The sequence below is a fragment of the Neophocaena asiaeorientalis genome, unplaced genomic scaffold (assembly GCF_003031525.2).
Source record: "Neophocaena asiaeorientalis asiaeorientalis breed wild unplaced genomic scaffold, Neophocaena_asiaeorientalis_V1.1 scaffold89, whole genome shotgun sequence".
NCBI classification, from domain to species: Eukaryota; Metazoa; Chordata; class Mammalia; order Artiodactyla; family Phocoenidae; genus Neophocaena; species Neophocaena asiaeorientalis.
In genome coordinates this window covers 5,770,019-5,797,906 of record NW_020172592.1, presented here as the reverse complement: position 1 = coordinate 5,797,906, position 27,888 = coordinate 5,770,019, and the positions used below count along the sequence as shown (strand labels likewise).

General features: G+C 41.6%; 1 protein-coding gene and 1 pseudogene across 1 annotated transcript in view; one reads left to right on the top strand and one right to left on the bottom strand.

Annotated features, from left to right (window-relative positions):
- Positions 1 to 21,009, bottom strand: part of ABCB1 (ATP binding cassette subfamily B member 1) — a 106,213-nt gene extending 85,204 nt beyond the window's left edge. Inside the window, exons 1-4 of the mRNA XM_024738489.1 lie at positions 20,929 to 21,009; positions 20,294 to 20,367; positions 15,100 to 15,160; positions 4,101 to 4,272 (exon numbers count right to left, since the gene is read on the bottom strand). Coding sequence (XP_024594257.1) covers positions 4,101 to 4,272; positions 15,100 to 15,160; positions 20,294 to 20,361 — 301 coding nt within the window. The 5' untranslated portion in view covers positions 20,362 to 20,367; positions 20,929 to 21,009. The remainder of the gene's footprint in view (positions 1 to 4,100; positions 4,273 to 15,099; positions 15,161 to 20,293; positions 20,368 to 20,928) is intronic.
- On the top strand, positions 21,009 to 26,766 carry LOC112395320 (40S ribosomal protein S2 pseudogene; annotated as a pseudogene).
- Positions 26,767 to 27,888: the final 1,122 nt, after the last annotated feature.

Sequence of the window (27,888 nt, the reverse complement as noted above, 5' to 3'; positions counted from 1 at the left end):
GATGAAATGAGATAAGGAACCATATCATCACTGCAGGTTACGAAGGTTCATTTGTGAGGAACATGGAAGTATGAGTTTCCTGTTGATAATAACAATAATTAACATTGAGTACGTTTTTATGACTAAATTCTCTTCCATGAGCCTTAAATAAGGAATCCACTGAATTTTCCCCACCATTCTATGAAGTAGGTTCTATTGTTATCCAACCTTTTTTTGAAGTTGAGAGATTAAAGTATGAAAACATTCCCCAAACCTAACTAAAAAGTGGGGCAAAGGTGGGGTTTCAGTCGCAGGCAGCCCAACTCCAGAGCCTGCACTTTAACCACTGAATACAGTGCCCCTCAAGAAGGTGACACAGACAGAGACAAAACTTCCAAATAGTTCTCTAAATTTTCCCAAGATTGGAAGAGGGAGCTGAATGGGAAGGATTGGCAAGAAATGCAACGTCAACTACTACCCCCGTTGGAAACCCTATGATCCGGACATCTATGAAGATGCAGTCCAAACCACCAGCTTACGAGCTAATGCAGAGGCCTAGGAGGAGCTAGTCCCCACAGCTGGACCGTTCTGAGAACTTATGTATGCTGTTGGGTAACTAAGACAGGTTACTGCCCATCTCACATGTCTAAAGGTGGACCAGGTAACAAACACCAAGACATAGTAATCGTCAGTACTTCTACTTAAAGAGATCAATTATTTCCTTATGAGAGTAAAGGCCAATTAACATCTGGGTGATGGAGATATAATGTATGTATATGTTAACGCACTTGGTTGTTTTTTTTTTTTTAAAAAGACTAGTCAAACATGCACCCCAACGTTCACAGCAGCATTATTTGCAACTGCCAAGATATGGAAGCAACCTAAGTGCCCACTGACAGATAAATAAAGAAGATGTGGTACATATATATAATAGAATACTACTCAGCCACAGAAAAGAACAAACTTTTGGCACTGGCAGCAACATGCATGGACTTGGAGGGCATTACGATAAGTGAAATGTCAGACAAAGAAAGACAAATATTGTATGATATTATCACTTATATGTGGAACCTAAAAAACACAACAGGGCTTCCCTGATGGCACAGTGGTTAAGAATCCACCTGCCGATGCAGGAGACACGGGTTCGAGCCCTAGTCTGGGAAGATCCCACATGCCACAGAGCGACTAAGCCTGTGCGCCATGACTACTGAGCCTGCGCTCTAGAGCCCGCGAGCCACAACTACTGAGCCCGCATGCTGCAACTAGTGAAGCCTGAGCACCTAGTGCCCATGCTCCACAACAAGAGAAGCCACCACAACGAGAAGCCCGCGTACTGCAATGAAGAGTAGCCCCCCGCTAGCCACAACTAGAGAAAGCCCGCGCACAGCAACGAAGACCCAACGCAGTCAAAAATAAATCGAATAAATAAATAAATAAAAACACAACAAACTAGTAAATATAATAAAAGAGAAGCAGACTCACAGATACAGAGTACTAACTAGTGGTTACCAGTGTGTGTGGGAGCAATATAGGGGTGGAGGAGTGGGAGATACAAACTACTGGGTGTAAGACAGGGTCAGGGATGTATTGTACAACACGGGGAATATAGCCAGTATTTTGTAATAACTGGAAATAGAAAGCAACCATGAAACATTGTATAAAAAAAAATTTAGGGGTTTCCCTGGTGGTGCAGTGGTTGAGAGTCCGCCTGCCGATGCAGGGGACACAGGTTCATGCCCCGGTCCGGGAAGATCCCACATGCCGCGAAGCAGCTGGGCCTGTGAGCCTGCGCGTCCAGAGCCTGTGCTCCGCAACAGGAGAGTCCACAACAGTGAGAGGCCCGCATACCGCAAAAAAAAATTTAAATTAAAAAATAGAAAATAAATTTTGAAGAAGACCAATCCACATAGCACAAGTGAGTCTACTGTGGCCCATCCAAGTTCAGCTCTGCTAGCTTCAGGCAGCCATGTAATAGTCTACTCTTCCCAGACTGGGCCAATTTTCAACAGTTGTGTTAATAGCCCAATATTTCCTGATAAACACAGCTGAGTTCAGCAGCTGGCCCTCCATGGAATGTATGCAGGTACACAGCATAATGAGTAGAACACCTCCCACAGTTAGATCAATGTGTGTGTCTGGATTTCATAAAAAGTGGGTAGGATAAGAATGGGCACAGATGTACATATGAAGTCAGCTGAGCTGCCACAGAGCCCTGAAAAGTAGTGAGAGAACCAACTCCAAAGAGTATTGCTAAATTATAGCATGCCTGGGAACCAACGAACTCAGAGAGCACCACGTGCTTCCCTTTGGTGAACGGTATGAAAGAAAGGTGCCAGTCCAAACGTAGAACAACATCTCTTGCCAGGTCCCTTTGAATGCCATGAAGGGGCATAATAAATGCGTAAGAATTTTACTGAGCTCAAACATACTATAAAATTTTCTGGCCCAATTCATTACCTGTCTTCACAGACCTGAAGCAGTCCCGCCTCAGGGTAAACAATGTGCTCTTCAGAATCACAAAAAAGAGCTCCCCGGATCCACAGACAGGTATCAGAGGATCCATAAATACCCCCAATTGGCATGCATATATTCTGGGGGAAAGGATTCATAGCATTCATCAGAGACTTATGCAAAAGCTACATCACTTTATTCTCCCGTGTGTTCTCAAACAGGCCTTATCAAGGTTTCTACCCCTTGACTGCACAACAGGCTGTAAGTCTTTGGGTATGCTTGACCAAAGGTGACTTGGGAGCTCACAGCTATCAACCAGTCCCTCCTCAATCAAGTTCGAGAGTGTGAAAGTGTGTGTGTGTGACACCCTAGTCCATTAACTTTCTCACTCTCCTAAGAAACTTGTTTTTTCTTTTGGCCATGCCACAAGGCTTATGGAATTTTAGTTCCCCAGCCAGGAATCAAACCCAGGCCCTCAGCAGTGAGAGCGCAGAGTCTCAACCACTGGACTGCCAGGGAATTCCCATAAACTTGTTTTTGATCTCCTTTCTTTTTCAGCCAAATGTCTTACTTTTTATTTGACTGAAAAAGTTGAAGTTATCAGAAGAAAAGTTCCACAAATTCTCACGTCCTTGTCTACCCACCTTTGGACATTGACACTCAAATACTCTCTCTTCCCACCCGTTATTGTGGGTGAACTATTTGTGCTCCTACCTCAAGCAAGTATTCCATCTTGAGCATAAGATTCCATCCTTTCTCAAGGATATCACTCAAACAAATTTCTTTCCTTTCTCGCAGAGCATCACTTTCTCCTCTCTTTTGGATCATTTCCATTAGCATACAAACAAGCTGTTATTTCTCTCATCCTAAAACACACACACACACACACACACACACACACAACTTCTCTTGTCCCCATTTCTCCATTTTCATGTTTCCAAGGAGTCTAACCTGGGACTTCCCCAGTGGCGCAGTGGGTAACACTCCAAGCTCCCAAGGCAGGGGGCCTGGGTTCGATCCCTGGTAAGGGAACTAGATCCCACATGCATGCCGCAACTAAGAGTTCACATGCCACAACTAAGGAGCTTGTAAGCCACAACTAAGGAGTCCACAAGCTACAACTAAGACCTGGTGCAACCAAATAAATAAATGGCTTTGAAAAAAAACAAAGAGCCTAACCTGTGGCAATGTCCAAAATTAAATTTCTGGTGTTTACTGCCAAAATACTCTCCCCTCCACCTTCCTCATCTCAACTGATGGTAACTGCGTCCAGTTTATCCAGTTTATCCAGCTAAAAACTATTGAATCATCTTAAACTCCTGTCTCTTATACCCACGTCTAATATGTCAGAGAATCTCGCAAGTGATTCCTAGTTATCATTCAAAGTCCAGATTAGGCTCCTATACCTCTTCCTGAAACTGCCTGGGATATTTCTGACTTCACAGAGCTCTCTCTTTTTCTACATATCTCTACCAGCATTTCCACTGTATACTCTAAGGCTTGTGAATATTATCTTCTGGGATTCATTACAAATATGAACTATAGCTCAGACCCCTCCACAGCACTAAACACTCTAGTGCATATTTAGTAAGGGCTCCACAGGCTTCATTCTGAGTGAATGATTTTTCTGCAAAGATTCCAACAAAATCAGCACAGCAAACAATACTTACTTCCATTAGTTAATCCTGAAATCGTTAGGTTTCCTAAACTTCCTGCATTTGCAAAGCTATCCGTCATGTCTCCAAACACCAGCATCATGAGGGGGAGTCCGGTTCCGTGGATGATGGCGGCCACAGTCCCCAACACCATATACAGCTTATCAAGCCAACTCGAATAGCGGAACTAAAGAATGAGAAAACACAGAGAAGAGGAACAATCAGCACAATTTCACGGACGGTTAGCTCTACTTTCCAAATATATCTGAAATCTAAACAGTTCTCAGACTACTACTGCGACCACCTTGGTCTGATAACCTAATTAGAAATAGGCATTTGGGACTTCCCTGGTGGCACAGTGGTTAAGAATCCGCCTGCCAATGCAGGGGACACGGGTTCAAGCCCTGGTCCGGGATGATCCCACATGCCACGGAGCGACGAAGCCCATCCTGCATTTGCAAAGCTATCCGTCATGTCTCCAAACACCAGCATCATGAGGGGGAGTCCGGTTCCGTGGATGATGGCGGCCACAGTCCCCAACACCATATACAGCTTATCAAGCCAACTCGAATAGCGGAACTAAAGAATGAGAAAACACAGAGAAGAGGAACAATCAGCACAATTTCACGGACGGTTAGCTCTACTTTCCAAATATATCTGAAATCTAAACAGTTCTCAGACTACTACTGCGACCACCTTGGTCTGATAACCTAATTAGAAATAGGCATTTGGGACTTCCCTGGTGGCACAGTGGTTAAGAATCCGCCTGCCAATGCAGGGGACACGGGTTCAAACCCTGGTCCGGGACGATCCCACATGCCACGGAGCGACGAAGCCCGTGCGCCACAACTACTGAGCCTGCGTGCCACGACTACTGAAGCCCACACGCCTAGAGCCCATTCTCTGCAACGAGAGAAGCCACCGCAATGAGAAGCCTATGCACTGCAACAAAGAGGAGCCCCCGCTCGCCGCAACTAGAGAAAAGCCCACGCACAGCAATGAAGACCCAATGCAGCCAAAGTAAAAAATAAATAGATAAATAAAAATAAATGTATTGAGGTAATTTAAAAAAAGAAAAGAAATAGGCATTTGTTTCTTTTTTTGAGTTCTGACCTTCTTCTTTATATTGGACTCAGTCTGTCTTCTTTTTTTAAATTGAAGTTTAGTTGATTTACAATATATTAGTTTCAGGTGTGCAACAGTGATTCAACAACTTTATGGATTATACTCTATTTAAACTTATAAAATATTGGCTATATTCCCTGTGTTGTACCTTGTAGCTTACTTATTTTATACACAGTAGTACCTCTTTAATCCCCTACCCCTATCTCGTCCCTCCTACCTTCCCTCTCCCCACTGATAACACCAGTTTGATTTCTGTATCTGTGAGTCGGTTTCTGGTTTGTTATATTTATTTGTTGTATTTTTTAGAGTCCACATGTAAGTGTTAACATCCAGTATCTGTCTTTCTCAGGTCTGACTGATTTCACTAAGCATAATACACTCTAGATCCATCCATGTTGTTGCAAATGGCAGAACTTCATTCTTTTTTATGACTGAGTAGTATTCCACTGTGTGTGTGTGTGTGCCACATCTTTATCCATCCATCTGTTGACGGACACTTAGTTTGCTTCCATATCTTGGCAATTGTAAATAATGTTATTAAGAATACTGGGATGCATATATCTTTTCAAATTAGTGTTTTTCTTTTCTTTGGATCTATACCTAATAGTGGAATTACTGAATCATATAGTGGTTCTATTTGTAGTTTTTCGAAGAACCTCCATACTGTTTTCCATAGGGGCTGCACCAATTTACAGCCATTCCACCTTGAACATGCCAGATTTCATCTGCCTTCTTCTCTTACGTATGCGGGTTTCATGAGAAGCATAGGACATTCTGGGAAATTACAAAAATCTATAATGACACCGTAACAGAAAGACAGCATTTGTGACTCTGATTTCCAAGAATGGAAGCGACTTTTCAGCTCAAGATTTTTCAACCCAGAAAAATCACCATTGAGGAAACATGTGTTGTGGCTTTAAAAAAGTGGCTTGGGTCAAAGATCTGCTACCTAACAGCATTAGCACAAATGTGAAATGATGTTAATGTAATTAGGTCTCCATAGTAAGAAGGAAAAGGAGAGGAATGAGTTAGATGCATGCTTCCCAGAGACCAGTACAGACGTGCATAATCTCTTTAACTGCAGGCAAATTGAAAGAAAGAAGAGAGGGAAGGAAGGGAGGAGTGGGGGGGGGGCACGGGAGGAAGGAAGGAAGGAAAGAAAGAAGGATTTGTAATCAAATGAGCTTAAATTAATGACGTATTTTCCATAATCTAAAAACATCCTATTTACAAATTAAAACCTTTAAGGGAGAACACGTTTTGCCTTTTTTTCGTATTTCATTGAAACACAGGCTAAATTTTGCCACTATTTACTTTGTCTTAACTAAGCATTCATCCACCTAAGGAAAAAAAAAAAAAGGAGTTAGAGATGAGCAGAAACCATTTAGTATCTAGTATCTTCTATCAGAGACTATAAAATGGACAAAGTATCAAATTCCTCAGTAGAGGAAGAGAAGATGGTTGATACACAAGGATTTCCCCTCATCACCAACCCCAAGGACATTTTACCTCGAAAACTAACGCTGGCTATTATAATAAAAGCAAGCAGGCCATGAATATAAATATTTACTAAATGCCTACTCAATGACTGAAAAAAGCCAGAAATAAATATCAAAGTTACAACTCCTGCTTCCAGAGTGTTTAAAGGATGGAGGCAAAGCAAAAAAAGTATATTCAATATACATTCTGCATGCCTTGACAGCATGGTATAGAGTGTAGAGCAGATACAAAACTGAGCGAATGGGTCATTGCCTCCTTTGTGGAAAAGCTTCATAGAGGTGATGCTTCCTCCCAGCTTTAACAGTTTAGCAAGGGCTTAAAAGCAAGGAGGAAGGCATTCCAACCAGAAAGGACGCTAAGTTGAGGCAAGAACCATCACAGTGTGCCCAGAGAAGACTGGGGTCTCCCAGGCTTGGGGTGTGAGGTGTAGAAGCAGCAGGAAGAAGCTAACTGACCAAGAAGTACCCTTCACTGAGACAAGGCAAACCAGAATAGGCAAAGATATGGGGGGAAGGGGACAGAGAAGGGGCAGAGAAATCTCATTTGGTCCTGTTTCATGCCCATCCAGGGAATACGAGGAGAAAATTCAGTTTGAGGAGTACTTTTGTGACACTAGCGTATGTAGCAGAAGTCATGGGCGTGGACAAGATCATCTAGCAAGAAATAATGAGTGGGATTAAGAACAATTTGGAGGGGCTTCCCTGGTGGCGCAGCGGTTGAGAGTCCGCCTGCCGATTCAGGGGATGCGGGTTCGTGCCCCGGTCCGGGAAGATCCCATGTGCCGCGGAGCAGCTGGGCCCGTGAGCCATGGCCGCTGAGCCTGCGCGTCCGGAGCCTGTGCTCCGCAAGGAGAGGCCACAACAGTGAGAGGCCCGCGTACCGCAAAAAAAAAAAAAGAAATACAAGGCATGGAATAACAAGTTAAATGACACCATAAGGAAGAAATAAAAATCGTCCAGAAAGTGAAGCATTCTATAGGACTATCGGTACTATTGTTTCACAGGTCAATGTCATTTAAAAAGAGGATAGGGCTTCCCTGGTGGCGCAGTGGTTGAGAGTCCGCCTGCCGATGCAGGGGACACGGGTTCGTGCCCCGGTGTGGGAGGATCCCACATGCCGCGGAGCGGCTGGGCCCGTGAGCCATGGCCACTGAGCCTGCGCGTCCAGAGCCTGTTGCTCCGCAACGGGAGAGGCCACAACAGTGAGAGGCCCGCGTACCGCAAAAAAAAAAAAAAGAGGATAAAACTTTGGAATTCCCTGGAAGTCCAGTGGTTAGGACTCCATGCTCTCAATGCCAAGGGCCCAGATTAGATTCCTGGTCGGGGAACTAGAATTCCACAAGCAGTGCAGTGCAGCCCAAAAAAAGGAGAAAAGTGTTCTACCTAGATTCAGGAGAGACACAGTATTCAAATACCATCACTGACTGGATCCTGTTTTGAACAAATCAACTATAAGAGACATTTGGGGGAGCTAACTGGAAAAACGTGACTATAACTGACTATTAGATAGTATTACGGAATTACTGCTCATTTTGTTAAATATGATCATTGTATTATGTTTTAGAGCAAAATGTTTGGTAGTAAAATCTTTAAGAGATATAAACAGAGGTAGTTACTTACAAAACATCATGAAATCTCTAATTCCAGCTAAAATGTGTGGCAAAATGTTAACCATTATTAGTTATAGATAATGGTTATATGAGTATGAATTTTACTACTGCACCTTTCTATATGTTTGAAAAATCAAAATAAAACTTTGTAAAAGCAGGTTGGTTCTCCAACAGGCAAAGGCATGTCTCCTGATCTCAGGCTAGAAGGAATGAACTAAAAGTGAGCACAGATACAAACAAGTGTCTGAGAATGAGGGTAAAGTTGAGACAGTTCAAACCTGATATTTATTTGTGAGGTGAGGCAGGATTGATTTCTGGAGGGAAAGTGGCAAGAAGCTTTGAGGAAAGGGGTAACATAAAGCCTCAGTGCAATGTCCCGCCTCTGTTATATACTAGACAGGAGACTTTGGGGGGGAAAAAGTCTCTTAATAACCTTGAGCTTCAGTTTCTACATTTATAAAATGAGGAAAATACTCATACACACAGAAAGCGTCACATAGCTGTAATGAGGCTAAAAATGATAGTTAATAAAAGAAACCTTATTAGGCATTGGATATAATAACATACAACACAAGCAGGTACTGTGATCGGTTTTAGAAACCTAACAGTTAATAAAACTTCTCAGGAGCTTACAGTGAGGGAGCAGGTAGACAAAAAAATGTTGTAACACATCAGGTGAAGTGTAGAACAGGAGTTTCACTATAATCACAGCCCTTTAAGTACAAGGAAATGGAAAATGTTTGGTCAGATGTTGACAGGGAAGTGAGGGGGCAAACCAGAACCACACAGGTAGTATGCAAATAGTACAAGAGGGAAGAGTCGCATTCAACATTCATTCAATATCTAAGTACCTATTAAAGTTCCAGGCATGGTTCTAGGCACTTGGAGCACAGCAAGGAAGGAATCACACAAAACCACCTGCCCTCATGGAGCTTAGATTCAGAAAGAAGACAAACATAAACAAGAAATCAGACAGTGGTTAAGTACTCAGAAGACATATCACACAGGGTGATGTGCCACAGTGACAGGAAGCACCAGCGGGCTCAGATTGGCTGGGCGGGGAAAGTCTCTGTGAAAAGGCAACATCTGAGCTCAGTCCTCAGTGACAGGAAGGAAAAAGTCACGTGATAATCTGGGGACAGAGGTTCCAGGCAGAAAGAACACATGCAAAGGTCCTGGCGTGAATACAAGCTCAGAGTGTTTCAAGGACCAAACATAATTACCACTGCGGCAAGAAGAGGGTGAAGGAGATCTGCCTGCCGTGATATCAGAGATGAGACAGAGGTCAGATTATGGAGGGTATTTTATAGCCAGAGGAGGAAGTTTGGTTTTACTGTTAACTTCCCATCTAAGCGTAAAGGAAAGGCATTCGAGGGTTTGAAGGATGGAACGGAGGTGATCTGATGTGGCTACTGTGGGTAGAATAAGTTTTAGAAGCGCAAACATGGAGGAGAGCAACTAGGAGGTAAGACAGTGGTTGAGACAGTGAAGTCTTGACCAGGTGTAGGAGGGCAGAAAAATGCTCCGGCTTCCAAGCAGGTGCACGTTCTAACCCCAGGGACCTGTGAATATGTGTCCTCACGTGGCAAAAATGACTCTGCAGACATGAAGGATATTGAGATGAGCAAACTATCCTGGATTACCCAAGCGGGCCCAATGTCACCATAAGGGTCCTTATCAGAGGGAGCCAGGGGGATCAGAGTCAGTAGTAGGAGAAATGCTAAGCAAGAGGGTAGAGTGAAGTAAGGAAGGGGCCACGAGTCCAAGAAGGCAGGAAGCCTGTAGAAGCTGAACAAGGAAGGAAACAGATTCTCTCTTAGAGCCTCCAGAAGAATCCAGCCCTGCTGGCACCTTGACTAGCCCAGTGAGACTTTGGGCCCCAGAACTATAAGACAATACATTTGTGTTGTTTTAAGCCACTAAGTTAGCGGTATTTTGTTCCGACAGCAATAGAACATGAATACGCAATGTCAAAAAATGGATAATAAGGAACAATGGCCAAGCAAGAAGGATCATAAGCGGGGATGGAAGACATCCATTTGAGTTTACAGCGTTAGAGGTGGGAGTCCACCCGGATGATAAACCAAAGGTCTTTGTCCACAGTGTAATTTACTAAAGGAAGGAAGGGATGAAGGTTGTTGGAACTGAAGAGGTCAAAGAATGTGGAGCTTAGGAGGCATTAATAAGGTTACCAAAAGAGAAGAATGAGAGCATAGGCGAACGAAGTAAAAGCAATCCAACGACAAGGTCCTCAATGGAGGAGCGAAAGTAACTAGAAATCAGTAGAGGGTATCACTGAAAATGGATAGAAGATATTATAATTGTCCAGAACCAAACTCAAACAGGGATGGAGTTTTGCATGAAAACAATTTGGAAGTGGTCACGTGAAACTAGAGAGCTGCCAACACTATCACTGGCCCCTGGGATTAGGGGTGGAGAACTCTAAATTCACAGGCAAAGATGACACAAGAAAAGAACCGCAGAACTAGGAGGAAAATGAGCAGACTGTGGCATCACAGGTGCAAACAAGAGGAATGAATACGGTACACAGCGTCAGGTGCTACTTAAAGGTCAGGATAGACTGTCCACTGAATTTGGTGAGTGCTGGAGATAGAAGTCAAATCATAATATGTTAAGAAGTGATTTGGAGGTGAAACAGACAGCAAAGGCAGCTCCTATGTGTGAAGCAAGCTAGAGGAGATGGCTTTAAGGAGGGCATTAGTGACATTAAAGACAGGTGACATGTAAATACCAATTGGAAAGACCCAGTTGAGAGGGAGAGATTGAGGATACAGAAGAGAAAGGATAGTAATAATAATAACGTAAGGTCCTTGAGAAGGCAGAGGATATAGAAGCCAAAATACAGTGTTCAAGTGGGTGATTAGATTTAAGAACCAAATGCTTCCTGTTACAATAGGAGGGAAGGAAGAAGCAACTGATCCAGGTACAGGTATGTTTGTTAGACTGGGAGAGAAGAGCTGAGGAACTTCTGTCAGGTGGCTTCCATTCGGTTTGTGAAATAACAAAAGAGGTCATCCACCAAGAGTTGGGGTTAGGTGGGGAAAAGTGGGAAATCTGAGTAGAGTTTTAACATACTCAGCGAGAAGAGGAGGAATAGGGTTTCTGTGTGGGACACAGCCTATCGTGAGACTTTTCTCCAGCACCAATCAGATGTCGGGGTTCAGGCACCAAGAAAGCAGATGGCTGATTTTGCCTGGGCTGGGCATGACAAGTGACAGGTAAAAGGAAGTTTATAGTTCGGGCAAGAGTATCACTAAAGTGATGACCATTGCTCTAAACTGATAAGAAAGGGAATGGGGGCTTCCCTGGTGGCGCAGTGGTTGAGAGTCCACCTGCCAATGCAGGGGACACGGGTTCGTGCCCCGGTCCGGGAAGATCCCACATGCCGCGGAGCGGCTGGGCCTGTGAGCCATGGCCGCTGAGCCTGCGCGTCCGGAGCCTGTGCTCCGCAGCGGGAGAGGCCACAACAGTGAGGGGCCCACGTACAAAAAAAAAAGAAAGGGAATGGAAACAGGAAGGGGCTGATTGGGAAACTGATGGGTCAGGGGACTCAAGGTCCAAGGAAAACAGTGAGCAGATTGAAGAGAGAGGAGATGGCTGGCTAATTCAGTCTGGCTGCTTCAAAATGGTACTTTGGAGGTAGAACAGTTTCAAGCAACAGCAAAATGCAGGATGTGAGAGGGTGGCTGGAATAAAGGGGAGGGAAAAATTACTGCCGCTGTGAAGGTCAAAGAGTGGTTATTCTTATAACACCATAGAAGTCACCCAAGATAGTAGGAGTATCAGGGGTGGAGAGGGAGACACTGAACAAGGTGGTAAAGTCTCCAGTGAAGAATGAGCAAGTGGCTGGAAAACAACAGCATCAACAAAGAACCCTTCAATTCCAGGGAAATAAAATTTTAACCAACCATATACTATCATAAAGGATTAACGTTGTTAAAAGCTCTGGATGTAGCGTAAGCAGATCTTGGCAAAATTCTGGGCCTTTCCCCTTACTAGCTATGTGACTGTGTGACTGAATACATTGCTTAAACCTCTCTCGAGTCTGTTTCATCTTCTGGACCATCAGGATAACACAAGTTCCTACATTACAGGGTCACTGTGAGGATGAAGTTAAATAATACACATGGGTGCTTAACAGATGCCTGGCACAGAGGAAGCACTGAACATTGCCACCTATTCTCTATTTAGAAAAAAAATTAATGTTTCAATAAGATACATAAAGTAGAAAGATCAGAGCTGAATCTGCAGCAAGGGTGTTTAACCTTTAAGGAGCGCTTTGTGTAAGAAGTGTAGCCCAACTTGTATCGCTCCCGCCCCAATTTCCAGTTGTCCAGTTTCCTCACTTGTTTTAGATTTTATTTTGTATTTCTGTAAATGTTGAAACAAAGCCTAACAAATAAAATAAAGGCCAGTAGAAAAATCTGAATCTATTCCTTACCTCTTTTTCATCATTTTCTCAAGACTGCCAAAATGTCTTCTACTAGAAAAAAGTTAACAGGGATGGTGTACAGAAAACAGTGAACGCTGCAAGCCTGAGACTGCATTCAAGGTTAGCCCTTGGCTGGCATCTAGAATTTGGATTTTGGGGAGAGTAACCATCACCCTAACTGACAAAAGTGGCCAAACTATTTGTACAAACAATGTGCTTTATGCTGAAGGTCTGCCTTCCTTCTGTGAGTCTGGAATTTTGGTACACGCTGCGCCTACGTGATCAGCCCCCAGTCAAAAACCGTTGGGCACTGAGTCTCTAATGAGCTTCCCTGACAGACAGCATTTCACACATGTTGTCACAGCTCATTGCTGGGGGAATAAAGTTGACTCCACTGGGACAAGACATTGGGGGCTTCTCTTGGACCTCTCCCTCTTTCCTTTGCCCATTGCTGATTTGGCCGTAAATCTTAGCCACGAGTATGGCAATATGCCAAGTCCTGTGAGTCCTTCAAGTGAATCATCAAACCTGGGGTTCTTGGAAACGCCCAACACATATCAGTTTTTGTCTTAGCTGGAAATTTTTATGCATCAGCAATGCCAACAGCATCAGCATTTTACTGTTAAATGTTCTTAATATGTCCCTGTCTATATGCGTTTTATACACAAGTTCACAGTTAACTCTGTCAGCTCTTCAAGAAAAAGGCATGAGAAAGCGCCACTTAAATAGTCCAGCTTTTCCTCAAAAGACTTAGAACATATTCCTTCTATGCCATCCTGAGCGCTGTGATTTACAACATGAATTTCCTAGGTCTGAATCTTGGCCCTGCTGAGGATTCCTGGGCAAGTTAATAAGTCTCACCTCACTTTCTCTATCTGTAAAATTAGAATAATAATAGTATCTCTCTTCAAGGGAGTTGTAAAGATTAAATGCGTTGATATAGGAAGTGCTTAGTGCAACACGTGGCATAAAGAGCTGTATTTATGTTATAATTGTTAGCCTTCAAACTCCAGATGTTTATTCTTTTGTGGGCTCAATTGTATTGATAGTATTACTTCTATATATTAGGTCTGTTAAATTTTCTAAAACAGAAGACTGATTTTTTCAATCTAAGTTACTTATAAAACAAAATTACAAAAGACAGAAATATTTTGGTCTCCAAATGATAGAACGGAAATTAAGTCTTGGCAGTAAACCCTATTTTAACATCAAAGCTTCTTTTAGTACAAGAATATAAGAATGAACTCTAAAACAAATAAAAACTGTCACTTGATTATTCAAGTAGTCCTTCTGAGAATGACCCACGTGCATAGCCTCATTGCCCCAAAATTCCAAAGAGAGTGGAAACAGACTCAAAGGTGGAACTTCAGCAGAACTTCCTGCAGTGCAGGAAGATGAAGTTCTTATAAGATAACCAGAGTGCTCGGTGTAAAAGGCAACACGTTTTTCCTGCCTATAAGCATTTTCTTGTTCAATTTACTAATATTCATTTTACAAGATGGATTACCGCCCCCATACACACATTTTAGAATTGTCTGGTGTGTTACGCCTGAATTATAAAGTGTGCACTGCAAGACTTAATTGGTTCAGCAGTCTTCCAGGTTCTACTTGCACAGTTCACCTAAATCTGCATTCTCAGGGGAAAAAAAAAAAAAGGATCCAGCTAGAGAGAGACCATCAACCAGCCTGTCTCAATCCAAATCTGATTAAAAGAAAAGCTTCTAAGCAGCTACTGTGAAACCAGAAAATAAGATAAAGAATTAATTATACTCCATGAAACCAGAAAATAAGATAAAGAATTAATTATATTAAGGTTTTCAAATTCCAGATTCCAGTTATTCAGCACAGAAGAATAATGCCATGTACTAAGTCATAGTAATAAATAATCCATTGCTAACGTCTATTATATGAGTGTCTGGGACTTTGACCGCAAACCTGCCAGGATTACGGCCCTTGTCGACAGGGCACCCCGTTTTTTCTTTGATCCACACTTCACGTGGCTGGTTTCCTCTATCTCTAGATGGCTGAGACCATCACTGGGAGAAGTGCTTGCATAGGTAACATATCACTGGCGACATAACTAACTAGGAGAATACTGAAATCCAGGCTAGGAAGGGTGAGTCTGGAGGCTCATTGTACGCAGCAAGTTATGACTGGCATTCCCCTGAAAACAAACTAAATTAAACGAATTCATTTTACCTCTCCATTAACAAATACAAACAAATTTCTCTCCAAGAAAGTATTATACCAGATGAAATACCTCATTTCTAGATCGGGAGAAGTCAAATTTCCAAAGCACTTTGAATAGTGAATACATTCAAACTCACCACTGCAAAAGTACTGACAGTTGGTTTCTTTTCTTTCTTCTCATCTTTTTTACTGAAAAACCTAGCAATAGAATTACATAAAACTTTAAAAACTATATAAATCTTTAATTACCCAATTAACATAGAGCTTATATTTAATAACAAATAGGACAAAGAAACATGTCTACAATGTTATTAAAAAAACAGGTTATAATACGATCCCATTTATGAAGTTTAAGTATGTTTACATATACCTTAGAAATCTATACATGTGGTTATCACTGGGTGTTGAGATTTCTACCAAAATATTTTCTTCCTTGTGCCTTTGGTATTTCCTAATTTTCTATGGTGAATACACAGAGACACAAGACTTTTGCAATTAGAAAAAATAATACTAAAAAAGAGAGTTTCCTGTTTTTCTTCTAATTAGAAAATCATTCATGCTCTCCAGACTTAATCCCCTTAATTATCACCTGAGTAATTCTAGCAGCAGAGAGCTAGTCTATCTACCTGGATATTATCCTTAATCATTCCCTTTACCTAGTGGAGAGGAGTGGCAAACAGATGCAGGGCATAAATTACCCTGAGAAAGGTAATTAAATCACTTTCCTTGAGTAAATCTAATTCTGAAAAGTCTGGAGCCCTAAATGGACCATTAAGGCAATAAACGCAACCTAGAAAAACTGCCATCAAAAAAGATGGTTTGTAAACTGCCAAAAAGCGGTCCTCAGGCAGAGACAGGAAGGTCAAGTATTTTGAGCGCAGATTCAAAACTCTGTAACTAGTTTTCTATTCTATGTAACTGCCACCTATCATATGAAAGCAAACCAACCAAAACTAGCCTCCGCAACTACATTTTCATATTTATAAAAGAAAGACTATTTCAGGGAAGAATTACATTATTTTTACACAGCTTTTCCAGTTCAAAAAGTAAATTCATCTTTGTTCTTTACGCTAAGCAAAGTCAAAGAGTTGAAGCAACTTCTAAAGAAAAAAAATCCAGCGTCTACCCCATATTTGGCTTTGGAGTGATGTTCAACGGACATAAAAACACACAAAGTACACAAACATAACTCTTCAGATTTGATTCCACCCTATTCCCAGTAAAGGCGTGGTTTCAGTATCCCTGGAATCAGGATGAGAGGAAAAAAAATAGTCATACATAATTGAGTTTTAGCTCTAAGCTTTTTATTTATTTTTTCATTCTCTAAAACTGCAGCTACTCTGAAGAATTTATAATGTTCCAGACACTGGCTAAGTAAACACTTCCCATACAGGAGCTCATTTAATCTTAATCTCTGTGAGGCAGGCACATTTTTGTCCTTCCTTTAAAGACAAGAGAACTGCAGGTGAGAAGACTTAACTAATTTGTCCAAGGTCACACAGCTAGAACAAGGCCAAGATTGAAACTGCAAAGTCTAACTCCCAAACACCAGGCTATCTGGTGCAACCTCAGAATTCTGAGACGCTGCATTGCAAGGAAATGCACATATAAACTGACTCTCACCCCTCCTAGAAGACTCATTTATCCCCATCCGCTCAAACACAGTGCTGACAAATGGCAAAAGTCGCTTATCAAGCCTCCTTTTAATAAAGAATCTTAACAAATACAAATATGCCAAATGGTACTACTACCCAAGCATTATACCTATTAGCAAAGCCACGTGCTTCTTTATAATTTCAAATATAGTTTAAAAAAAAACTCACAGAAAAAGAAATAAGATTTATGGTTATTAGAGGGGGGAGAGGGGATGAGAGGCAGCTGGTCCAAAGGTACAAACTTCCAGTTATAAAATAAAGAAGTACTGGAGATGTAATGTACAAGATGACTATAGTTAACACTGCTGTATGATATATACACACACATATACATAAACGTTAAGAGAGTAGACCCTAAACGTTCTCATCACAATAAGAAAACATTTTTCTTTTATCTATAAGAGATGATGGACGTTACCAAAACTTGTTGTAATATTTCACAATATTTATAAGCCAAACCATATGCTGTACACTTTAAACTTACGTGGTGTTGTAGGTCAGTTATATCTCAATAAAACTGCTCAAAACTCAATAGACTATATATATATATAAATATATAGTTTTATTAAGAACAGATTAAAATCAGTAATGGTGAGCACAATTTAACAAGAGCTACTTAACCAAAAAAAAAACAATTTCTAGGGCTTCCCTGGTGGCGCAGTGGTTGAGAGTCCTAATTTCTAGTTTGAAAAAAAAAAAGTCTATAGGCCGTGATAAGAATCAACAATAAAATGAAGGTATGTGCAGGCTCAAACGAATCTTTTTTCTGTTTTTCAAAATATGGCCTCTATTTTATTTTTTGAAGAATATAAGTAAATGTCCCACAAATATTTATTGAACATCTTTTTCAAAAATGGAGGTATAACTGACATACAACATTGTATTCGTTTCAGGTGTACAAATTGTCTGGTGTGTTATGCCTGAATTATAAAGTGTGCACTGCAAGACTTAGCTGGTTCAGCAGTCTTCCAGGTTCTACTTGCACAGTTCACCTAAATCTGTATGATCTGTATCAAATCTGAATGATTTGATATTTGCATATATTGTGAAATGATCACCACAGTTAAGTCTAGTTAACATCTGTCATCATACAGAGTCATAGAATTTTTTCCTTGTGATGAGAACTTTTAAGATTTTCTCTCAGCGACTTTCAAATATGCAATATAGTATTATTAACTATAGTTGCCACGCTGTACATTACATCCCCATGACTTATATTATAACTGGAAACTTGTACCTTTTGACTCCCTTCACCCATTTTGCCCCCCTTCCCCCCACCTCTGGAAACCACCAACCTGTCAAATGTCTTTATCATTTCCTTCCACATACCCTTAATGCTTCCTACTCCAATATCCCTAAGTGTTTGTGTCAAAAATACATAGTTGTTTAAGGTACCAAGTTTAAAAGTCAAAAACAAAACGGGAAATATCTACCTTCCACTCTTTGTAATCTATTTTCTTTTTGTTTATTTGGGAGTTTTTTTATTACGCAAGTTTTCAAATAAACAAAAAAATCTAAAGAACAGTAATAAGACTACCCATAAAAAATTCACCTAGATTCAACAACTGAACATTTTGACCATATTTTCTTTATCTGCATAACAAAATATATAACTGTTAAAATTTTGCTGAACTATTTGAAAGTAAGCTGCAAACATCATGGCACTTCACACGTTTTCCTACCATTAACACATATAATAAAATTAACAGCAATTTGATATCATCTAATATCCAATCCACATTGAAAATTTCCAAGAATGTTTTCTATAGGTTTTTCCTTTTTTGGAACTGATGTAATAAAGGCTCACACATCACATTTGGTGGTTTTGTCTCTTTAGTCTCTCTTTTAAATCTAGAAGTCCTCCTCCCCACCTACCCCCGCCAAACATTGACTTTTTATAAGAACAAAAACAGATGTCTTATAAAATGTCCCACATCTTGGATATGGCTGTTTCAAACTTAGTCCAAACTGAGACGTGCAATAAGTATGAAACACCCAGATTTGAGGACTTAGTATGAAAAAGAGAATGTAAACCCTCTTGTTAATAATTCTGTTTACATGTTTAAATGATAATATTTTGTATATACTTGGATCCCTAAAATATATTTTCAAAGTTAATTTCACCTGTTTCTTTTTACTTTTTAAATGTTGCTATTAGAAACTTAATAATTACAAATGTGGTTCACATTATATTTCTATTGGACAGCATTAGTCTGGAAGCTTGATTGGATTCACTGAATGATTTGCAAACCTACTTCGTGGTGGTGCCGTGTCACTAAAGTCTATTCCACCATAAGCCAGGCCAGGTCTGATCATTTGGTCAAGATTCCTAACTGCAAAATCTCTCCACTGGAAAACCACACTTTCCTTTTCCCAATTAAGAATTGTGGCTAATTCTTAGATTCAGCCTTTCTCTGAGTGCTTTGGGATCCATTAACAATCCTTGCCCGAATCAATTATAACAATGCAGGTTTCAATATGATTGCTGGCATTTTTCTGTAAAGAAGTTTCTCTCTCTCTCTCTCTCTCTCTCTCTCTCTCTTACTTGTCTCACCCTTAGTTTTCCTCCTCCTCTCCTAATTTTATTAAGAATTCATTTATTCAGTATTTCACAGTCGAGTACAGTCATTATTCTTTTTGACGCTCAAACTGTCTCAGATTCGGCCAGTGGAAGCCCCTTCAAGCCAGCTCCTGTGTCCTTTTTGACAACTGCCCTGAACTCCACTAACTGTTTTCAGGTACCACAAAGCTACTCCAGGCTCAGGCTCAATTGGTATTAGCCCTTTCTCTATGGGGCGCAGATTCTTTTTGTAATGAACGATATTGAGAAACCAAGATCTGACACTAAGTGTGCAATTTGCCACTATCCCTTTCAGTGGACAGAAACTGAACTATTTAAAAAAATCATGAAATCACACTGAAGTTTCTAATTCAAATTTAACATTGTTTTTAAAAAGCTTATTTAATGACCACATTTGTATTCCTTTTCTCTTACACTGAAAAGCTTGGTTTCTAATAATATTAATATATTTACTAAATTGTTTTATTTTACAATTTATTACTAACAAAAAGCTTATTGAGCAAAATTTTAAATTTCATGTACAGACACTGAACTGTGATCAAAATTCACTTAAGATAGTTATCTTCCCTGTGTGGTTACAGTACCAACTCTATATATAATCAGGATAATTTCACACCATTCTAGTAACTTCTTTGGTAGTACACTCCTCTCACAATTTCTTCTACAAGGGTGAGCTATTCATTGCCTTAAAATTTTAAAAAAATGCTTAAATGCAGTTGTGGCCTTCTGTCCCATCTGCCATGCCACAAACATGCAATGTTTATGTGACTGTTTTACCAGAAGGAACAAAGGACCACAAAGCAGAACACAAGCAGCACATGGTTCAGGCTCATCGGCGACCAAGACCACTTGTAAAGCAGGTTATAAAACACCGAAAGGAAAATGAGCACTGGCCTGTATGGGACCAGAAAGCTGAGGTAGAAGCTCACCATGCAAACGCTGTGCTCAACTCAGCCAGCGAACTTCTGCAACTGCTTGCATTTAAGATAAACATCATCATCATCATCAGCTGATCATTTATTTCAGAGCTGAAGGCTAGAAACAAATTTCCCAAAAATCTCAAGCCGTGTAAAGTTTGAAAATGAAACAGACTACCTTTTCTTGTCCCTTTTCAAGAAGTTCTCCCCCCCTGCTCTTCCACTGCGGCCTTCTTCAAGATCCATCGCGACCTGAGGAGAAACCACAGCGGATTAGCCAAACGCAAGATCCGCGGAAGGCAAAGGTGAGGCTGAACTTGAGTCCCGCGCGAGGAACGGAAGGGCGGGGCGCTCGCCCTGATGCTCCAGCCGCTCGCAGGCGCGATGGTCCCCGCACAAACTTGCCTCCGCGCCCAGCATCCAGCCTCCGCAGGCGAGCAGAGTTGCAGGGGTGCGGCGCGGCCCGGACTTCGCCCGCCTCCACTGCGGCTCTGCCTCTCGGTGGTTCGCCTCGCCGTCCACCAGCCCGCGGGCTCGGAGCCAGGCTTCCGACACCGCGCTGTCTCTGCGGGCTCTGGGCAGCAAACTGAAGGACGCATGGCTAGCACCGAAAACTAGGGGCTGGGGTGCCCCAGGAGCTCCCCGACTGAGAATAAGTCTCACCTCACTTGGTCCCCTTGGACTTGCCAAGTGGAATCTCCCCCTCCCTCTCCTCAGAAGCCCTCTTCGCACAGGGACCAAGCTCAAGAAATTGGAGAGCGCGCCCTTCCCGCGAACCGTCTCCCTCTAGTCCCCAGCCTCGCGCTTCCCTACCTCGGGCTTTCTTTTGGAACGTCCACTAAGACGTGAATCTTGAAAGAAGAGATTCAGACTCCAGCGGAAAGTCGCGGCGGATGCGAGCAGCGGCCGCCGCCGCCGAGCCTAGAGGAGCCGCTGCCCGAATGCGCACGGGCTTCCCGTGCCGAAGGGAGAGAGGAGGGAGCGCGCAGACCACGCCCTGGTGCTCCGCTCCCCAGCCAATCAGCCGGACCGCTCGGGACCGCTGGATTGAACGCAGATTGCTCGACAAGTTACGAAACTGGTTGGAATTGCTAGAGGAATGTCCTCGCTTCTGTTGCCCCTCAGCAAAAGGACGAGTAGAGGAACGCTTATCAGCTGACTCATCAAGGACTTGCACATTCATAGGGGCCTGTCTGTACAATTCCAAACAAGTCTCCATATCCACCAAAGTATGTGTAGATAGATAGATATAAATGTGAATATACAATTCGCTCCTTGTGGCTCGAGTAGATACTACTGCCCATTCTGTAGTTAAAACGAGTTAAAATTCCCTTCCAAGCAGCACCTTTAAAAAGGCCAGGTGAAATTTTTCTGCAGGTCTTTCTTCAGTATGTTAGACCGTTTCTAAGGTGTATCTGTTCATGTTTTATTTGAAGAGAAATAGAAGTAGGAAGATTTTTTTTTTAAATCTTGTAAGTCGAAACGGACATTTCAGGGTGGAAATGTAATTAAAAGAATGTAATCTTTTCCGATTGTAGCCATCAGGGGAATGCCCATGTTTTTCTCAAGGCGTTTTAAAACTCTTATATTTTAATTCAGATTCTTAAAGTATCGTGTATTTTAGCATATTACGTTAGTGGTAATTTAATTCCATATTTACTGTTACCATTTACAGTTTTTTTCTGGTCCTCTCTTTTCCTCAAGTTGTTGAAAAGTGCAATCTTCACAATTCAAATTCATAAAGCAGTGTTAACTCACATCGGAGCTTTACGTACTTATCAACCCAGGGGAAACGGATGTTGTAACTTTTTGTCTGCGGTCTCCAAGTTACAGGAGTTACTCTCAGCTCGCTGCAAAAGTGTAAAAGAAGAAAATCCTTTTATTTTTTACTGCATAGTGTATTTTCCGCACTTTAAGTAACTCATACTTCAAAGCCATAATTTTCTTTCCATCCTTTATTCCAGATTTTCCTTGCCTTGATTTTTTTTCTTAGCCACGCGATAAGGTTTCTTTCTTTACAAACTGTTAATTAGACCCTCTAACAAGCCACTCATTTTCTCTGTGTTCTAATTGTATATGTGTGTGTACAGCATTGGCCCAACTATTTAAAGGTGTAACACTAACCCTGTGTTCCACCTGGGGCAAATGTATGAAGAGTTCCTCTTTCTCCCATGTGTTTTTAATCTGGTTCATGCCTCTGCTCTTTGTTTCCAGTTCTGTTTTACCTTGTCCCACCTTTAGTTTATGTGATCTTGTTATATATTTTGTACCCTTGAAAATAAATCCCCCCTAAATCCTCCCTAAAACAATGCAGGATTTTTTTTTTAATTCAAGTATAGTTGATTTACAATGTTGTATTAGTTTCAGGTGTACAGTAAAGTGATTCCATTAGTTACATATATATATTCTTTTTCAGGTTCTTTTCCATTATAGTTTATTACAAGATGTAGAATATACCTCCCTGTGCTATACAGTAGGTCTTCATTGTTTATTTTATATATAACAGTGTGTATGTTAATCCCAAACTCCTAGTTTATCTCTCCCCCCTTCCCCCTTGGTAACCATAAGTTTGTTTTCTATGTCTGTGAGTCTATTTCTGTTTTTTGTTCATTTGTATCATTTTTTTAGACTCCACATAAAAGTAATGTGACATTTGTCTTTGTCTGACTTACTTCACTTAGTATGATAATCTCTAGGTCCATCCATGTTGCTGCAAATGGCATTATTTCATTGTTTTTCATGGCTAACAGGATTTTTTTAAGTATTACATATATTATGCTGATTGCACTATTTCTACAGGCTTGAGGTTCAAGTGAAAATCTCTATCAAGGACATACATAGTTTAAGGAGCATAATAGCCCAGAGAATTTTTAGTAAAGCTCTGTCTTTCTACTATATATATATGTTATGTATATATTTTAGTTGCTTTGCTCCACCGACATGAAGATATGGACATAAAATACAATGGACCTAAAACAGTGGACAGTTCCAGCTACTCCCAAGCCATAGGCCTGGACTTTAAAGACTTTGACTCCTGTCTCACATTACTGCCAGCCACTCCTGGTAATATCAAACAGCTGGACTAGGCACTTCCTCTATGAGCCTCATTAATTTCAGGTGAAACCCCTTAGAAAGCAGCCCCTTTGCAAGTCTTGACTCACACACCTTCACACAAGCAGCTATTTTTCCTTTTTGAAGTGTGCCTCCCCATAATTCTGTACCTTCCTGCCCTCCACTGGCAAGTAGTCCTTTCACCAACTTGTCTGTACTCTCCCAACACTTAAGATTTGCATCCCTGCTGCGGTCTATTCTGTACGTACCTGTGGGAATAATAATAACAAACCTTGAGTAAGCACTGGCCGTGTACTAGGAATTTTCCCAAGCACTTGAAAGAGATTAACTCATTTAATCCCCACAATTATCCTCTGATGTATGTACTATTATTGTTACTAACATTTTACAGTGAAAGAAACTGAGGTTGACATTGTGTGCCCAAAGTCACACAATTGGTAAGCAGCTGACCCAGGACTTGAAAGCAGTCCAGCTCCCAGCCCTCATAAATACACTCTTAACCACTCCTACACCATGGTACACTACTATAGTACACTCTCATACACTGCCTTTTCGAGCCTCCCACCCCACGCTGTGAAACATTTGTATCTTATGACTCCATCTTAGAAATCCTGTAGTGCCTCCTTAATCTGAACTATTTCATATCTGAGAGTTTCCCCTTGGCTTTTGTTTGTTTTTGCGGTACGTGTGCCTCTCACTGTTGTGGCCTCTCCCGTTACGGAGCACAGGCTCCGGAGGCGCAGGCTCAGCGGCCATGGCTCACGGGCCCAGCTGCTCTGCGGCATGTGGGATCTTCCCGGACTGGGGTATGAACCAGTGTCCCCTGCAATGGCAGGCGGACTCTCAACCACTGTGCCACCAGGGAAGCCCTCCCCTTGGCTTTTAAGGACTGTAGCACACTCTCTCTCTCTCTATCTTCATTCATCTCACTTCCATACACTCTCTCCCTTGCCCCCAACACATCCATGGGTGTTCACTCCATTTCAGCCCGACTCACCTCTCAGATGATTTGCTCTTTCTTTCACTCTGTGCTTTTCCACATGTAAATCTTTAAATTAATTTACAGCAATTTTCTTTTTTGGTACCTGACTCCACAAACAACCTGGACTTACATTCGAGTACTACTTCTACTGTTTTTGCTGTGTAAGTTTGAACAGGTTGCTTAACTTTCCAGTCCCTGAGTTGCCTCTTTGGTAAAAAGAAAATAGTAGTGGTACCTCATGGAGTTATTGCAAAATTAAGTGATTTGTGTATTTAAAAGGCTTGTACAGTGCCTCAAACATGTTAAACACCCAACAATTGCTATATATCAGTAATAAAATCCCCTTCTCAGTCTATTTTTGCCCTTCCTTGGCACTCATGTATGTAGCTACATTTATTTATTCCCTGTATTCCCTTCCTTTCAAAGGAGCAAAAGAGGGGAAAAATCAGTACCAAAATAATAAAGAAAATGAGTGAATACAGTTTCACTTCACACCTTTACTGCCACTTTCCCCAGCATCTGTCACCACAAATATTGCAATAACTTCAAAAATGGTCTCTATTTCTACCTTTACCCCCATTTTTTTTCATCTCCCGTTTGCTGTTTATTCAGAAGAAACAGGAAAATGTGCTCCATGAAAACAAAGATGTAAATCGAGGAAAAGAAACTCAAGAAATCCAAAAAATGCACAATTCAATACCTTTACCCTCTTTAACAGTCCCTCTCCACCTTCCCCTCCCCAGGGTCTATTGTTAAGAGTAGGTGAAGTCAATGGTTTCCTCTCTCACTGAGAGTAAAATCCAAAGTACTTCCTATGGCCTATAAGTCCCTCCAAGACCCGGCCCCCTCTCACCTCTGACCTCATCTCCTTTTACTCTTTCCTGGGTTATTCACTTCCAGTCTCATCAGCCTTCTCTTCTTTGATAACCCAAGCATGCTTCTTCCTCCGGGCATTTATAGTAGTTCTAGCTACACCCAAGCCACAGTCTTTGACTTTAAAGACATTGACTCCCAAAAAAAAAAAAAATAAAGACATTGACTCCTATCTCACATTACTGCCAGCCACTCCTGATAATAAAGAGCTGGAGTAGACACTTCCTCTTTGAGCCTCATTAATTTCTGGTGAAACCCCTTAGAAAGCAGCCCCTTTGCATGTCTTGACTCCCTTAAATTAGCTGTACCATATGACCCATTTCTTCATTTTTTCAGGTCTTTACTCAGATGTCAGAAGCTATTTTGTTTGAAGAACCTAGAAACAGTGTCTGGCACATAATAAATGTTCAGTAAACATGTTTTAAGGGAATAGAAAAAAATGAATGTGCAGGTTGACTCAGAAAAATGTGGACTAAGTATAAAATTATATAAAGGCTTTTGGGTCTTATTTTTATGCTGCTTAAATTTTTAAAAATTATGCTTATACTTACTGGGATATTTCTTCATAATTCTGGGCCTCAGTTCAGTCAATATTTGTTCCACAAACATTTACTGCGTGCCTGCCATAACCCAAAAACTGTGCTAAATTGTAGTGACAGATAATGTAAACATTATATTCTGCCTTCAGGGAGATTGTAGATTATTTTATTTATACAAGTTCTTCTGGCCCAGATAGACTGGGATTGTGTGTTTTATTGTTTTTTTGTTTGTACTGCAGTTCATGTAGTGCTTTTCCTGTGGCAGAGATATCATAAATACCATTGTCAGGCTAGTTGCCTTATTTTCTTTGAAACTGTCTGCCATCCAAAGTAACGTTGCCCTCGCTCTTCTCCTCCTTAAAAACAGCAAACGGCAGATGAAGCCAGTGCTGGGGAAGGGCCCGGAGGTTGGGGGGAGGGGGCCTGGAATAGGAGACCGTGGTGTCTTCCGAGGAGGCCACAGATCTCATGGAGGCAAGGCAGAAGACAAGGAGTGGCTCCCTGTCACCAAGCTGGACCGCCTGGTCAAGGACACGAAGATCAAGTCCCTGGACGAGATCTATCTCCTCTCTCTGCCCATCAAAGAGTCTGAGATCATTGACTTTTTCCTGGAGGGCATGCCTCAAGGATGAGGTTTGAAGATTATCCCTGGCAAAATCAGACCGGTGCTGGCCGGAAGGCCAGGTTCAAGGCATTTGACGCCACTGGGGATTACAACGGACATGTCGGTTTGGATGTCAAGTGCTCTAAGGAGGTAGCCACTGCCCTCCGTGGGGTCATCATTTTGGCCAAGCTCCGCATCGTCCCCACGCGGCCAGGCTACTGGGGGAACAAGATTGGCAAGCCCCATACCATCCCTGGCAAGGTGACTGGCCACTGTTGCTCTGTGCTGGTGCGCTTCATCCCTGCCCCCAGGGGCACTGACATCATCTCAGCCCCTGTGCCCAAGAAGCTACTGATGATGGCCGGAATTGACGACCACTACACCTCTGCCAAGGGCTGCACCACCACCCTGGGCAACTTTCTGATGCCATTTCCAAGACCTACAGTTATCTCACTCCTGTTCTGTGGAGAGAGATGGTGTTTACCAAATCTCCGTATCAGGAATTCACTGACCATCTTGTAAAGACCCACACCAGAATTTCTGCGCAGAGGACCCAGGCTCCAGCTATAGCCACCACATAGTTTTCTTTTTTTTTTTTTTTTTGCTGTACGCGGGCCTCTCACTGTCGTGGCCTCTCCCGTTGCGGAGCACAGGCTCCGGATGCGCAGGCTCAGCGGCCATGGCTCACGGGCTCAGCCGCTCCGCGGCATGTGGGATGTTCCCGGACCGGGGCACGAACCCGTGTCCCCTGCATCGGCAGGCGGATTCACAACCACTGCGCCACCAGGGAAGCCCCACCACATAGTTTTATATGAGAAGAATAAAGTGAATGAAGCCAGAAAAAAAAAAATTAACCTCTTCTGAAACATACCTTTTTACCCTACATCAAGCAAAACTAATATTCAAAGATCTACCAAGCAACTCAATCTTTTTTTATTGAGATATAATTGATACACATCATGTATTAATTTCAGGTGTACGACATAATGATTCAATATTTGTATATATTGTGAAATGATCACCACAATTAGTTAACATCTGTCACTATGTATAGTTACAGAGGTTTTTTTTCTTGTGATAAGAACTTTTAGGCTTTACTCTCTTAGTAACTTTCAAATATGCAATACAGTATTATTAACGATAGTCAGCATGCTGTACATTACATCTTCATGACTTATTTATTTTATAACTGAAAATTTGTATCTTTTGACTCCCTTCACCCATTTTTCCCACTCCCACCCCCAGCCTCTGGTTACCACCAATCTACTCTCTATCTATGAGCTTGTTTTTTTTTTGTTTTTAAGATTCCACATATAAGTGAGATCAGCCAGTATTTGTCTTTCTCTGTCTGACTTAGTTCACTTAGCATACTGCCCTCAAGGTCATCCATGTTGTCAAAAATGGCAAGATTTCATTCCTTTTTATGACTGAATAATATTGTGTTGTATATATATATATATACCACATTTTCTTTATCTCTTCATCCATCAATGGACACCTAGGTTGTTTCCATATCTTGGGTATTGTAAATAATGCTGCAAGGAACATGGGCGTGTATATATCTTTTTGAGCCAGTGTTTTCAGTTTCTTCAGGTAAATACCGAGAAATGGAATTGCTGGGACCATACGGTAGTTCTATTTTTAATTTTTTAAGGAACCGCTATACTGTTTTCCATAATGATGGCACCAATTTACATTCCAAC